Genomic DNA, 15,023 nt, shown 5'->3' on the forward strand with positions numbered 1-15,023 from the left:
GTTTATTAAGTATGCAGCAGCATTATGCTTTAAAAACTGTACATACGTTACTTAAAAAGTGTTCACAATTTGTAAATCAAGTATATTTCAACTTTAAAAAAATGCTAGGGAATTCCCTGGTGGTCCAGTGGTTAAGACTCCAAGCTTCCATTTCACAGGGCCTAGGTTCAATCCTTGGTCAGGGAACTAAGATCTTGAATTCTGCACACAACAGCCAAAAAAAAAATGCTAATCAGCATCCAAGTCTTTAGCAAGTTGTCATCTTTTTGTTGCTGGAGGGTCTTGCCTCAGTATTGTTGGTGCTGACTGATCAGGTAGTGGTTGCTGAAGATTAGAGTGGATGTGGCAATTTTTTTTTCTTTCTTTCTTTAAAAAACATTTATTTGCCTGCACTAGGTCTTAGTTATGGCATGCGGGATCTTTTGTTGCAGCACGTGGGATCTACTTTCCTGACCACCCATCAAACCTGGACCTCTTGCATTGGGAGTGTGGAGCCTAAGCCACTGGATGACCCGGGAAGTCCCCACAATTTCCTAAAACAATGAAGTTTGCTCCACTGATGGGCTCTTCCTTTCATGAATGATTTCTCTGTAGCGTTTTACTTAGAGTAAAACTTTCAGAATTGGAGTCAGTCCCCTCAAACCTTGCTGTTGCCTTATCAACTAAGTTTATGTAACGTTCTAAATCCTTTGTTGCCATTTCAACAGTCTTCATAGCAGCAGCTTCACCAGGAGTAGATTCCATTTCAAGAAACCTCTTTTTGTTCATCTGCAAGAAGTGACTTCTTGCCGCTCAGGTCTCGTGTGGGATGCAGCGTTTAGCCCCATCCGCAGGCACAGCTGGCTTAGTCCTCATGCTGCTCCTGTCACATCTGCCGTTACTCCCTCCATTGAAATCTCGAACCCCCTCAAAGTCACCTGTGAGTGTTGAAATCAACTTCTTCCAAACTCCTGTCAGTGTTGACTATTTGGACCTCTTCCTGTGAACCACAGATGTTCTTAATGGTATCTATAATGGTGAATCTTTTCCAGAAGGTTTTCAGTTTTCTCTCCCCGGATCCATTGGAGGAATCACTATCTGTGTCAGCTGTAGCCTTATGAAATGTATTTCTGAAGTACTGAGACTTGAAATTAGAAATTACTCCTTGATCCATGGGCTGCATGATGGTTCTTTTGCTAGCAGGCACGAAAACATTAATCTCCTTGTACGTCTCCATCAGAGCTCTTGGGTGACCAGATGTATGGTCAGTGAGCAATAGTGTTCTCAAAGGATTGTTTCCTGAGTAGTAGGTCTCATTGTTTCCTGAGTAGTAGGTCTCAGCGGAGGGCTTCAGATGTTCAGTAAACCATGCTGTCCACAGATGTGCTGTCGCCCAGGCTTTGTTGTTCCATTTAAACGAGTAGAAGCAGAGTAGATTCAGCACAGTTTGGAAGGACGGTAGGATTTTTGGAGTGGTAAATGAACATTGGTTTCAAGTTAAAGGCACCAGCTATGTTAGCCCCTAATCAAAGAGTCAGCCTGTCCTTTGAAGCTTAGAAGTCAGGCATGACTTTTCCTGTCTAGTTACAAGTCATAGATGGCATCTTCTTCCAATAAAAGTCTTTTTCTACACTGAAAATCTGTTGTTAGTGTAACTCTCTTCTGGATAACTTGCTGTAGCTTTACATTAGCACTTGCTATTTCATCTTACACTTTCATGTTGTACAGATGGCTTCTTTCTTTAAACTCTATGAACCACTTTTTCTAGCTTCAAAATTTGCTTCTGCAGGTTTCTTCACCTGTCTCAGCCTTCATAAAATTGGAGAGAATTAGGGTTTGGGGGCTTCCCAGGTGGCTCTGTAGTAAAGAATTTACTTGCCTCTTTCCCAAGCATGAGAGTCCCAGGCAACTCCGTTTCCACCTTTGTGCCAGGAAGGTTCCCTGGAGAAACAAGTGGCAACCCACTCCTGTATTCTTGCCTGGGAAATTCCACGGACAGAGGAGCCTGGCGGGCTACAGTCAGTCCTTGGGGTGGCAAAGAGTCGGGCGTGGACTGAACAACTAAACAACAACAAGGCCTTTTTCTGGAATAGGCTTTGACTTAATAGAATGTTGTCACTGATTTGATCTTCTGGTTTGATCTTAGACGACAAAACTTTCTCCATATCAGCAAGAAAGCTGTTTTGCTTTCTTATCACTTTTAATTTCCTTCAAGAACTTTTCCTTCGCGTTCATGGCTGTTTGGCACAAGAGGCCTAGTTTTCAATCTGCCTTGGCTATAGGCGTGCCTTCCTGACTAAGCTTAATCATTTGTTGCTTTTGACTTAAAGTGAGAGGTGTGTATCTGTAGCTTTCCATTGAACACTTAGAGGCTTTATAGGCCCTAAGTATTCAAGTGAAACTGGCCTAATTTCAATATTGGCGTGTCTCAGGGAATAGAGGCCCAAGGAGAGGGAGACAGATGGCGAAACTGTTGGGTCAGTGGAGCAATCAGAACACGCACAATCAGAACAGAACAAGTCCACGGTCTCTTTTGGGTGAGATGCATGGTGCTTCCAAGCAATTACAGTAGTAACATCAAAGGTCATTGATCACAGATCGTCATTATAGACATAATAAACAATTTTGTAATATTGTGAGAAGTATCAGAATGGGACACAGAGACACAAAATGAACAGATGATGTTGGAAAATTGGTGCTGATAGACTTGCTTGACCCAGGGTTGCAATGAACCTTCAGTTTGTTAAAAAAACAAAAACAGAAAAACCAAAATGCTGTATCTGAGGCGCGATGAAGCAAAGACACTAAATCGAGATATGCCTGTACTCCTGTGTAGGCAAGCAAGGAGGGAGAGGGAGTTTAGGAGTTCGTAATCAAAGAGCATCTTCTGTGTGTCTCCCAGTTGATAAGGAAAGTAGATCTCAGAAGTATATTGGATTGATTTGGAATGGTGGTCTAGAGAGGCTCTGGAGACTTCATCTTTCCTTCTGCAACTCTCCCCAGCTCAAGACACAGATGTGGCAGCTTCTCAAGGGCCACGACCACCTACAGGATGAGTTCTCCATCTTCTTTGACCATCTGCGCCCAGCAGCTAGCCGGATGGGTGACTTTGAAGAGATCAATTGGACCGAGGAGAAGGAGTATGAGGTATAGGCCGTGAGGCTGCAGTGGGGGTGTCCAGGGGGAAGGTCAGGTCATATGTAGGAGGGACATCTGCCCAGAGTCTTTGTTGAGTGGGACCAACTCCTCCCCAGTTTGATGGCTTTGAAGAAGTGGCACTGCCTGATGTGGAAGAGGAAGAGGAACCTCCCAAGATACCCACAGCCTCAAAGAACAAAAGAAGGAAAGAGATTGGGGTCCAAAATCACGATAAGGTACGCCCGGTTGTCGGGGATTATCCTGAGTCGAGCCTTGCATTTTCTGTCTAAGTGGTTCTCTGGCGTAGGGTGGTGCCACGCCTCGGTGAGCTGAGGCGGCCATGGAGCAGGAACCTCAGGTCAGGTCGGGCTGCTGTGCGGTACACCCTGAGCCCATGGGAAGAACAGTGCAGTGGCTGAAGAGGTCCCCCCACGATTAACTCATTAGAAGGATCTGTTTCTGTGGCTCAGAGATAACTTCGCTTGCCCTTGGGTCTTCCTTTCTGTTCCTGTGAAAAATAGGAATCCTGGTTCTCCAGGATTCCGCATTTTAGTAATGACAACAACTGATACCTAGCCATATTCCAAAGCATCATGTATCTCCTGTATTTTACAGGGATTATTCAGTTAATTCTCATAGTTACCCTGTGAAAAGATTGTTTTGTTTGCATTTTACAGAAGAGGACACTGAAGTGCCAAGAGGGGCCATTCCCAGGGTCTCATGTTTGATTAGGGAGGGGTCTTTTGGCTCCAGAGCCCGCTTGTGCTCGTTGCTCTCTTTTCCCTTCAGGAAGTAGTTTTTTTTTGGTCCCTGTCCCTTTACTACACATCTTGTACTCTTTCTTGGGGAAAACCACTTCTTAGTACCTGAATGACCTTGGGCAATTTATTTAATCTTTGTTTCCGTTTCTTCATTGTTAATGGGGATAATAACGGTACTTCTGTCTTGGGTTTATTGAACAGAGAGTATCATTGAGTGAGCCTTCCATATGTACAAAGCCCTCTCTCAAGGGGATTGGAAGAGAGGGGAGAGCTCCAGGCACAGGGAGACAGAAACAAAGGCAGACGAGTGAGTAGATCACATCTCATGACGGAGCTCTCCAGTGACTTTGCCTCAGATTGTATTCCACTTAAATATTTCCTGCAGCATCTGGGCAATTGGGATCCGTCAGCCTATGGCTCATATAAGGATTGTTTCAGGGATGCACAGTAGGCTTTAATTGAGTTTGGCCATTCATCTCCCCAGGCAGTGTGAAGAAATGGCATATAATAAACGAGAAAGGAAGCAGGGGAGGGGTCCGGGGGCGGGCTTGTTCGGATGGCTCACAACTCGGCTCCCTCTTGGTGCCAAAAATGTTTGCTAGCTAACCAAGCCCAGATGTCTCCTAGGAGGCCGAGTGGCCAGATGCGGCCAAGGACTGCGCCTGCTCCTGCCATGAGGGAGGTCCTGACTCCAAGATGAAGAAGAGCAAAAGGAGAAGTTGTAGCCACTGCAGCAGCAAGGTGAGGAGAGGACTGGTGCCCAGGGGCATTAGAGCTGCTGGGGCAGGCCCCAGGTACTCTGCTGTGTGTGGTATTGTACCCCAGATCTGCGTGTTAGTGAATTCCTAGAAAGATCACACATGAATAAATAATATGCTGTATACATACTCATTAGTGTGTGTATGCAAATAGAACCTTCAAAAATATAAATAACAGATTTTACTTTTTAAAAGGAATCTTTTAGGTAAAGTTTTGAAATAGGGAAAAATACCAACCAGTTCATATATTTCCCTCTAAGATTTTTTTTTTAATGAAACAAACGTGTATGGGGAAAACAGCCGAAGGGTAATGCTGGTTCTCTAGGCTTGGTTGCCAGCAAAAATACAGTCCTTGGTTGGAGGAGGAGGGGTAGAATGCAGCACTCTGGTCTGGGCCCTTGAAAATCCTTGGAGCAGCCATGCATGTTGCTTGACTTGCTGAGCCATCACGGCAGGGCTTCTTCCTATGGTCAGCCCCCAAGACAAGTGAGGTCAGGAGACCCTTGACCCAGAAGGCCATCCCTGCAGGTCTGTGACAGCAAATCCTACAAGAGCAAGGAGCCCCATGAGTTGGTGGGCAGCAGCCCCCACCGAGAGGCCAGTCTTATGCCTGGTGCTAAGGAAGCTGGGCAGGGCAAGGACGTGATGGAGGAGGAAGCCCCAGAGGAGCGAGAAAGCGTTGAGGCAGCCCAGAGCAGGACTGGCAGGAGTACCAGGAAGGGAGAGATGCCTGTTGCAGGTGAGTGATCCGACTGCCAGCCCAGCCTTTCTCCCTTTCTTTCTGTCCCATTCTCACATACTTCACGCAGGGACGTCTTTGAGCCTGGAAAATACTGGTCTTTTCAGGGATAGACTACCACCTCTTTTACTAATAAACCAGTAGGAAACTCTTCTCCTGTCTAGCCTTAATTTTCTCTCCTGTGGCCTCAATCCTCTTGTAGGATTAAGAGTGCTTAACATCCACATGATCCAGCATTTTCTTCTTGTGTTCCCATTCCTGAACCCCTTCTCCTTCTCTGCAGATCCTCTATGATCTGTATTCTAAAGACTCAGCTACTCTCAGCTTTGGCAACGGACTTTATATAAACAACTCTAGCCCCTGCCCTCGCGTCACTCTTGTACATCAGAACTTTAGCACAATAGTTTGCCAGAGTGACCCCATGGCAATTTGTAGTCCTTAGATGCAGTGTGACCCTTAGGTCCTTATTTTCCTCCTAAACAGGATTGGCAGCAGGGAGCACTTTGCTGTCCCCTCAAGAAGTGACTTTTACAGACCAGCTCCTCCTTGATGGCCCGCCACCACCCTGCTCACCAGAGACTCCTCAGCTTCCCTCCACAGCTGGAACTGTGCTGTGCGCTGTCAGGAGTAACCAGGCTGGGCCTGCAGTTCTCTCTGGCCTCAGGGCATCCCCCAGACCTCAGCATGAGGGGGAGGGCCATAAGCCAGGGGCTGAGTTGGAACCATCCATGCCCTGGGATGCTTCCGAAACTGAGAAATTGCCTGGAACTGTCGAACCCCCTGCCTCCTTCCTGAGTCCTGTTTCCTCGACTGGAGACTTCGGGAGAAGACAGGTGCCTGGGAAAGCAGACACACAGGAGAGCTGGCTGCCTTCCGGCCGAGCTGGGGTGACCACAGCAGACAGGGTGTCCCCTCTCCGTGGAGTTTCTTCAGCAGGAATTGACACCGCAGAGACTTCTCCTAAAGCCCCTAGAGGAGGTTTGGCTAAAGACAGTGGACTACAGAGCAAGGGCCCAGCGGGGGAGCTGCAGGCGAAGGCTACAGAAGCTACAGTCTGTGCCAACAACAGCAAGGTCAGCTCCACTGGGGAAAAGGTGGTGCTGTGGACGAGGTAGGTACGCACGGGGGACGTGTGCGTTTGGAAAGCGCATGGGGCACGCCAGCTTCCTGACTGAGACTGATCGCCGTGTGTGGTTCCAGGGAAGCCGACCGCGTGATCCTGACCATGTGCCAGGAGCAGGGAGCGCAGCCGCAGACTTTCAGTGTCATCTCCCAGCAGCTGGGAAATAAGACCCCTGCTGAGGTAAGCAGGGTGGGCCCTGCTAGAGCTTCAAGCCCTAGAGGAACCAAGGAAGGGTTTGGCAAGAGGGCGGCTTGGCCAGCTAAGATGATGGGGGATTGTAAAGTTCTGCCCTGAGTAAGACCTGGACCTGTCAGCACGGATAGTAGTGGCTTCTAGAAGAGAAAGTGCAATTTTGAGGGAGAAGCCCCAGATTGCATTTTAGTTCTTAGAAGGAATGTGACTTCGGGCAGTGTTTAGCCTCTTGACCCGAGTTTCCTTATCTGTAAGGAGGACTCAACCCTCACAGCTGGTGTTCCACAGACTAGATGGTTCATGTTGGTGTATCATATAGCTTGCTTGAGTGAGTGCATGCCAAGTCGCTTCAGCCGACACTTCACGACCCCATGGACTGTAGCCTCCCAGGCTCCTCTGTCTGTGCGATTCTGCAGGCAATGAGTGGGCTGCCATCCCCTTCTCCAGGGATCTTCCTGGCCCAGGGATCAAACCTGTGTCTCCTGCATTGGCGGGCGGGTGGTAAATGTTAACGTGTCACTAACTTAAGAAGGGTGTCGTCAAGGCCCTCACTCTCCTCCTAGGTTTCCCACCGTTTCCGAGAACTCATGCAGCTCTTCCACACAGCCTGTGAGGCCAGCTCTGAGGACGAGGACGACGCGACCAGTACCAGCAACACAGACCAGCTGTCTGACCACGGGGACCTGCTGTCTGAGGAAGAGCTGGACGAGTGAGACCCGGCGTGTGAGGGGCCATCCGAGGATGGAGCCCGCCGGGCCCCCTGGTGGGCAGGGGGAGGGTGGGGCGCTTCGCTTCGCTCCTGCAGCTCTTGAGCTGAGTGCGCAGAGCCGGAGGAGCGGGGGCCAGGTGCAGTGACAGGCAGGCTGGGGTCACACGGTCCTGCCGCCCTGTGCGTCTTTTATGAGGACCTTAGAGACAGCTGTGAAGAGTGCTGAGGGAGTGGGCGCAGCTCCTTTCTGTGTGTGTGTTTTTCTGTCTGATGGTACATATTTATTGTTGTGTGGTCTGATCACAGTGTTTCTAAATGTAATAAATGTGTGTGTTGGTGTAGCCAGTCCCAAGACACTGAGCTCCTGCACCCAGCAGTTTTTATTGTAAACTAGTCCTTTCCTTTTCTTGGTGCTTTAGTCCACGAGTCTGTCGTCGCCGCTCTCGTAGCACTGGGCCAGGCTGCGCAGGTCCTGCAGCGTCTCTTCTAGGTCATCCTGTTCCACCCCAGCGTCCATGAAGCTGGCCCAGCGCCGCAGGTCGAGTTTGGAGAGATCTTTGGCCAAATCCCCCAGGGCCCGGTTCAAGGAGGAAGAGGAGCAGAGGGCCCCGAGCACTGGGATGCTCTCCACCGCTGCGGAGAGAGAGGATGGGAGCTGTTCTTCCTGGGGCTCTGTCGCTCGCACGGGGAAGTCTGGGCCTCTGGCAGACTTGACTGTACAGTAAACTACACAGTGTCCTGTCCCCTTTGTGTACCAGCAACCAGGGCAAGAACACTTCTCCCAGGAACCACAGAGTGAATAAAGGAGTATAACCTGGGCCCCTCCCCAGGACCTTCATCCATGAAGGGAACTGGAAAAGTCTCTCATGCTTGAAAACCTCTGGGTTTTCTTCACTTGCTACATACCTGTCCCTGTTGGGAAACCATCCAGAACCGAACCATGCTGGCTGAGGCTTGAGGAGAAGAGGGAGGGGTAAGGAGGGACTACCTTGCAGGGAGTCAGCAGCAGATGAGAAGAGCTGTGGGGGCGAGAGAACAGTAGCCGAGTGAGAGAAAGTCAGGGGAGGTCTGAGGTCTGCGAGGAGAGAAGAGAGCATTCTACTGACCTCCTGACTCTAGGCTGCTGCTGCTGCAAATACTGGGCCAAGACTTCTTCCCCAGTCGCGCACGCATGGAGCGGGGAGGGCAGAGGTGTCCCGGGGGCGAGCTGACTGCCAGAACAAAGCCAAAACCACCTTTAATCCGTGGCAGCGTGAATGAGAAACTAGGACTTACGTTCTCAGGCCGTCAGCTTGATCAGGATGCTCAGAGTCTGTTTTGCTGATAAGTGGGGCAGAGGGGAGGTGAGCAGGGTAGTGCCATTAGGCTGTCCTGGAGGTATCAGGGAGAAAAGGGTGTGGGACAGAAGTCTGACAAGGGCTCCTGAGGACCACCACTCCTTACCTGGTGTGGTGTGCTCTGTCCAGACCCCTCAGCACCACCGACTGGGCAAAGCAGCATGTTCCAGGAGGGTCCCCACATGCAGACAGAGGGGTCCATGGGGTGGCCTCTCCAAGCTGCATCAGGGTATCAGGGAGGGACTGGCTTGGAACTAAGGGGAAGGGGATAGTTGCTCCTGCTGTCACCACCTAAAGGCAAGGAAGAAGTCAAGTTATAGAGCCTTACTCAGCCCTGACCCAGCTCTTCACAAAGCTTCATACCTTTTTCCCAGAGAAGTTCAGCATATCAGCCAGATGAACCATGGAAACTGGTGAGGAGCGTAGGCGATAAGGAACAGTGACTGTGTCCAGGGCTGTAGCCAGGATGGCACCACAGTGGAAGGGCAGAGCGGCCTGTAAAGAGGGTATGAAGAAAAGCACTTGGCCTTTTGGGTGCAGAAGGGAGGCTGTGTCGGCAGAGTAGTAACGGCAGAGGTCTGTGTGCCTTGGAACAGAGCAGGCGTGTGTTTGGCCCCGGGCTGGACAAGCATAGGACAGTGTCATCTAAGAGGCCACATCGGGGCCGAGTTCAAGATGAGGCTTCAAAATAGATCCAGCAGCGGGTAAAGGCTGATTTGGGAGCGTGTGTGTGCGTGTGGTGCCCTCATTAGCTGTAAGTCAGAACAAGAGCATCGAGTCTTACATCATACTGCAGGAGAGGGAAGCTGACGGGCGGCTCGGGTCGCAGCCCCAGGCTCCCACCCAAGGATAAGGGGCAGACCAGAGAGCTGTGAGCAGACAGGTGCACCAGACCGAAAGCTGTGTTTAACAGACGGTAGATGTTTTTCTGCAGCTCCTGGTGAAAGAAATGACAGCAGTTTGTTTTAACCAATGTTCTCGCTGGGCTGCATTCCTTCATTTCTCCCTGGGGCTCTTCCCCTCACACCCCAGAAGAACTACTCACCCCAAGGCGGTACGGACCAGGGAGCAGGCCCCAGGTGATTATTCCCCGCCCTGAATACTCGTCTTGTAGCAACTCTGCAGCCTTGGCGCCCAGCCCAGAGAAGCCATCATGCAGGTCACACAGAATCTGGAAGCCCTGGAGAGGGGTGGAAAGTGAAAGTGGGCAGGATGAGGGACGTTTCTACCCCACTGCCCACCGTGGATGAGGGATGTTTCTACCCCACTGCCCGCCGTGCCCTCAGCTACCTGCAGGTAATCACACTCCTCCACGTAGAAATGCAGCCTGTCCTCCAGCTCTTCCAGGTACTTGGGTTCCTTCAGGATGCTCTCCCCTTGGCCGAAAGCCTCCAGGCGGCCTGCCTCCCTGCCGCACAAAACCACAGTCTGGGACTTACAGGACTCCCCAACTTCCGTATTTCTGCCTAAGATCTCTTGTTTTGGAGGAGGGCAAGGAAGATGGCCTCAAGAACCTCATCCAACACTGGTGGGGACCCACATTCTTGCCTTAGAGCCTCTAGCTCCCCACCCCGCCACCACCATGCCTCATACCCATCATGGTTGTACTTGTGAATCATACAGATGCTCCGGGGGTGGAGATGGACTCTGAGGAAGTCTGACCAGACTCTGATACTGCCCTCTGTGGGCATAACTGGTTTTGGAGTTACAGCATTGGTGAATGGTGGGAGACCTGAAGAAAAAGCAGAGGCAATGTGCCTTTCTCTGTGTTCCTGCACTGCCCAGTTCCCCATTCTGCAGTCCCTGGAGAAGTCTCACCTTTGCCATTGGGAATGGATTTGACCCTCCAGGTACCATCGCTACTCAGCACTCCCTGGAAGGGATAAAAAAATCTACATTTAGGTCCAGGCAGTCTAGAGGCAAACACTGATTTATTCCCCCCACCCCCTTTTTTTTTGCTGGCCACATCCTGTAACCTCCTTCCTGTTCTCATAGTAGTCACAGTCCTTTAGGAGGAAAAAAGTGCTTTTTCTTAAAATACCATTCTAGGGCACTGAAGGTGACCAAAATGCTCTTTTTCTCTGCCCCAATGGAGGCACTCTGGTTGTAGCACTGGGCTTACAAGTTCAGGACAGAGGCCCTCACCTCTGCACTCAGAAGGTCCTGGAGATAAGGGTTCTTGGGATAGAGTTCCTCTTTGTGTGTGGTGAGCTTCCCTTGCCTGAAAGAAAGTGGAAATTGATCCTAGTGTCAGCTTCTTTGAGTTCTCCAGCTTCCTGCGCTCCTTCCCAACTCCTCTCCAAAATCACAAATACCATGCTATTGCAGCATCTAGCTGTTTGTCCCTGTAGAGTCCACCTTCTTGCTTTAGAGAGCTCAGACTACCTGTACAGAAATAATAGGCAATGTTAGGTAAATCCCAGCCCCTCCCGTCCTGCAGCTAACCTTCCTCCCATCACCTGATAACCTGCTGACACCCTCACTCCAGCACTTGGCCTTTCCAGGCCTTCTTGTAATACACATGGGCTAGAAAAAACCCTTGCATAGGAAAATCTGGATTCTATCCTTCTTTTCCCAGCTTAGTCATTAGCTGTGGAACCTGGGCAAAGACCACAACCAGCGGTTCTAGGGGAGCGCCACAGCGCTGAGCATCACACTGTCCAGGGACAAGCAGCCCATTCTAGAGACAGCACTTGAACGGAATAGTTTTCTTTTCTTGCGTCCCCTCGGGTGTCGGCATACTGTGGTTAGCTCTCCCTATGGCTCCTCATCTCTAGTCCCACAGGCTAGTATAGTAGGAGTCAAGGATCTTGACGCGAACCGCTGCTAGAAACTCCACACGCGAAGGGGAACACTGGTAACTGGCTGACCCGGGCCACCACCTAACCCTTCAGATCCATGAGGATGAGTCTCGGCGTGTAGGTCTCTTGGCCATGTAATGTCCGGCCGGTCCGGTACAGGACGTCGGGGCACAGCTCTCCCGGCGGCTCTTTGGCATCGGTCGGCCTGCACAACGCAGCATCCTGGGGAGGCACAGAGGAAGGACTGGACTCGGGCGGCGAGAGGAACAGGCCAGAAGCAAAGACTTCTGGAGACCCGGAAAACTCAGCAGAGACGGCCAAAAGACCTTACCTGCTGGTTCCACCAGTGCGCTCCCACGAAACCCGCAAAATGTCCCAACTGCAAAGTGAGCACCTCCCGAGCCCCGCCCGCCATGCCGCGCGGCTCCGCGGAGTAAAGCCGCAGCTCCCTGCCCACCGTTGCTCCGTGCGGATTGGCTCAGCGGGATGTGGGTGGGGCCTCATCCCCGGCGTCCTATTGGTCCATAAACACATCCTTTCCCATAGGATAAAAGATTCGTTGGCTTTAAAGACCCCGCTTAGTATACCCCGCCTCTTCCTAGCGTGGACCAGTCCTGCTTACCAGTTGTCGCCCAGGGGCGGGGCCCCGCGGCGTTTGCCGGAAGTTGTAGGCACGCGTGCTCAAGCGCCACGCTGAAGCGTTTTTGGGTCTGCGTCTCATGTGGGCTCCCTGGCGTTGCTCACTGAAGGTTCTCATACATGCTCCTTGCGGCTCTTGCAGCTGTTGTTTCTTCTTTCAGAGAAATAATGCTGGCTAATAGCGCCTCAGGCAAAAAATAAAACCTTGCCAGAAAATAGACTCCTGGAGGACGAAATGGTAACGCACTCCAGTATTTCCCCTGGGAAACCCCATGAAGAGAGGATCCTGGCGGGTTACAGTGCAAAGGGTCGCAAAGAGTGGGGCATGACAGAGCACAGCACAGGAAACAGACGCTTACTTAAAGCCTCACATGCGTTTTCTTCTTCTGTCCAAAAGTCATAGCCTTCCTGATGTGACCCTGCGGACTGACTCGCTCGCTCTGTCTGTTATGTAAGTCATATGTAAGTATGTTAAGTAAGTTATGTAAGTACGTATTCTTTTGCTTCTGCCTTTTGTTCAGTATTGTTAAATTCTTCCCTGTTCTTACATATACTTAGAGTAGTTCATTTTCATTGCTTCAGAATTCCACCTTATGATTATACCTCAAATGATTCACTGCGGATAATAGACTTTGAAGTTGTTTCCAATTTGGGACTATTAGCTGCAACGGTTAACATTCTTGTGCATGCGGACATGCACACATTTCTGTTGCGTATACACCTAGGAGTGTACTTGTTGGGTCATGAGGATGGATATGTTTGGATATGGTAAATAAACGTCTCTAAATTTACCAATTTACAGTTTCACCAGCAGTATAGAGAGTTTTCAGGTGATGCTCCATAACCTTGCCAACATTAAAAAAATTTTGTCATTATCATTGATTTTATTTTCTTGATTATCGGTGAGATTGAGAGCATTTTTTTGTATGTTCATCACCTTTAGAATAGTCACTTTTGTGAGGTGTAGAGCATGTTCAAGTCACTTGCTCATGTTTCTTTTGGATTGTCTCATCTGTTTGTAGGGTAAGTATTTGATTCTGAATACAAGACCTTTGTCAGCTATATGTGTTGAAACGATCTTCTCCCACCGAATTATATTAACTCTCCCAGTATGTCAGTTTTTGTTTTCTTAGGCTATGTTATTAATACATACTACTTTACATTTCCTGATGGATTGAAACTTCCACCATTACAAACTATCCCTCTTTTTCTCAAATAATGCTGTTTTACGTTAATACCTGTTTTGATAGTAATATAGATGAACCAGCTTTTTTCGATTAGTGTTTACATGGTATAATTTTTTTTTCACTTGTAACTTTATTTTGTATTTTGAAGACAGTATAGGCCAGAAGCAAACACCAAGATGGGAGTATACATATATGTGCTTTGTCAGGGAAATGCCTGTGTGGAAACATCTCAGGGAACCAGAGGAGGCTGGGAGTCTCAGACCGTGAGGAAGGTATGAACCTAGTGAACAGTATAGGGAAGGAAGATGTCTGCAGTTTGTTTTTTTAACCCTTATTGAGGTGTTATTTATATACATTAAATGATTTGAGGTGTCATTTATATCCGTTTTAAGTGTTTGATTATGTAGATAGAGTTGTGCAGTTATTACCATAATTCAGTTTTAAATCATTTACATCATCCCCAAAAGATTTTTCCTGTGTGATTATAGGTAAACTCTGTTCATACCCCTAACACCAGGCAACCACTAGTCTACTTTTGCCTTTATAGCTTTGCCATTTCTGGACATTTCATATAATTATACAAAGGTGGTCTTTTGTGTTTGGAGTCTCATCGTAAGGTTTTTGAGTTCCTGTGTTGTAGCATGTGTTAGTATTTTGCTCATTTTTGGTAATCCATTTTTAAGTTGATAGTTGGATTATTTTCACTTTTTAGCTATTATGAATAATGTTGCTATGAATAGTCTCATGCTGCTGGAACACAACTCTTGTGTGGACATATTTTCATTTCTTTAGGGTAGATACTTAGGGGTGAAATTGCTGGATCATGGGATAACTTCATGCTTAACATTTTTAGGAACTGCCAAAGTGTTTTCCAAAGTTATATTTCTATTTTATATTGGCACTTGAAATGTTAGAGGATTTTTTTTTTTCCTCCTGTGTGGTGTGCTTTGTGGGATCTTAGCTCCCTGACCAGTTGAACCTGGGCCTGCAGCAGTGAGAACATGGAGTCCTAACCACTGGACTGTCAGCGAATTCCGATCAAGGGTTCATTTTTCTTCACATCCTTCCCACCACTTAGTTATTTTTTTGAATTTGTAGACATTCTAGTGGGTGTAAAGTAGTATTTTATTGTGGTTTTAATTTGCTAAAATCACCAGTCATGTTGAGCATCTTTTCATTATCTTGTCAGCTACTGATATGTCTTCATTAGAGAAATCTCTATTCAAATTATTTATCTTCTTATTAATGAGGGAATTTACCCAGAATATATTCTGGGTAAAGTCCTTTATCAGAAATAGGATTTACAGATATTGGCTCCATCTGTGGCTTGTCTTTTCATTTTCCCAGTGAAAATAAATTTTAAAATCTTGATAAAATCCAATTTATCAAGTTGGATTTGTATAGCTCATATCCTCTTATGGAAGAAATATTTGCCTAATTTTTATAAAGATCACAGCTTCATACTAAAGAAATATATGCCTAATTCAAAGTCACAAAGATTTCTTCATGTTTTCTTTTAAATGTTTTATATTTTACTTTTTACATTAGGTCTGTAATCTATTTTGGATATCTGATGTGAAGTAACAGTCAAAATTCATTTTTTTGCATGTACATATCCAATTATGACTTGATGTCTTTGTTGAAAATCAATTGATCATAA

At 48.1% G+C, this 15,023-nt stretch overlaps 2 protein-coding genes across 19 annotated transcripts in view; one reads left to right on the plus strand and one right to left on the minus strand.

The window, feature by feature from the left end:
- Positions 1-7,764, plus strand: part of LOC129654638 (GON-4-like protein) — a 90,826-nt gene extending 83,062 nt beyond the window's left edge. For all 16 annotated transcript variants that reach the window (XM_055584021.1, XM_055584022.1, XM_055584020.1 and 13 more), the window contains 7 exons: positions 2,983-3,126; positions 3,234-3,353; positions 4,506-4,619; positions 5,165-5,375; positions 5,859-6,486; positions 6,576-6,678; positions 7,254-7,764. In XM_055584021.1, the coding sequence (XP_055439996.1) occupies positions 2,983-3,126; positions 3,234-3,353; positions 4,506-4,619; positions 5,165-5,375; positions 5,859-6,486; positions 6,576-6,678; positions 7,254-7,403 (1,470 nt within the window). In that variant the 3' untranslated portion in view covers positions 7,404-7,764. The remainder of the gene's footprint in view (positions 1-2,982; positions 3,127-3,233; positions 3,354-4,505; positions 4,620-5,164; positions 5,376-5,858; positions 6,487-6,575; positions 6,679-7,253) is intronic.
- MSTO1 (misato mitochondrial distribution and morphology regulator 1) lies at positions 7,762-12,015 on the minus strand. Of its 3 annotated transcripts, none has more exons than XM_055584037.1 (14): positions 11,869-12,015; positions 11,624-11,759; positions 11,052-11,121; positions 10,882-10,957; positions 10,555-10,609; positions 10,330-10,468; positions 10,027-10,144; positions 9,782-9,916; positions 9,521-9,673; positions 9,100-9,231; positions 8,843-9,027; positions 8,506-8,610; positions 8,306-8,418; positions 7,762-8,032 (listed from the first exon to the last, which is right to left on the minus strand). In XM_055584037.1, exons 1-14 carry the CDS (start codon positions 11,950-11,952, stop codon positions 7,815-7,817), a joined length of 1,719 nt encoding a protein of 572 aa, XP_055440012.1. In that variant the 5' UTR covers positions 11,953-12,015; the 3' UTR covers positions 7,762-7,814. The 3 variants fall into 3 exon arrangements, with proteins under 3 accessions (XP_055440012.1, XP_055440014.1, XP_055440013.1); XM_055584039.1 differs by having other exon boundaries at positions 7,762-8,059; positions 8,302-8,418; XM_055584038.1 differs by lacking the exons at positions 11,624-11,759; positions 11,869-12,015 and adding an exon at positions 11,558-11,591.
- Positions 12,016-15,023: the final 3,008 nt, after the last annotated feature.

The sequence above is a fragment of the Bubalus kerabau genome, chromosome 6 (assembly GCF_029407905.1).
Source record: "Bubalus kerabau isolate K-KA32 ecotype Philippines breed swamp buffalo chromosome 6, PCC_UOA_SB_1v2, whole genome shotgun sequence".
NCBI lineage: Eukaryota > Metazoa > Chordata > Mammalia > Artiodactyla > Bovidae > Bubalus > Bubalus kerabau.

Coding starts and splice junctions, on each gene's coding strand:
- MSTO1 (XM_055584037.1), bottom strand. CDS start 11,952: ATGGCGGGCGGGGCTCGGGAGGTGCTCACTTTGCAGTTGGGACATTTT. Junction 8,419..8,505: donor CAGCAGCCTAGAGTCAGGAG/GTCAGTAGAATG, acceptor TCGCCCCCACAG/CTCTTCTCATCTGCTGCTGA. Junction 8,033..8,305: donor TGGTTTCCCAACAGGGACAG/GTATGTAGCAAG, acceptor CTCTCTCCGCAG/CGGTGGAGAGCATCCCAGTG.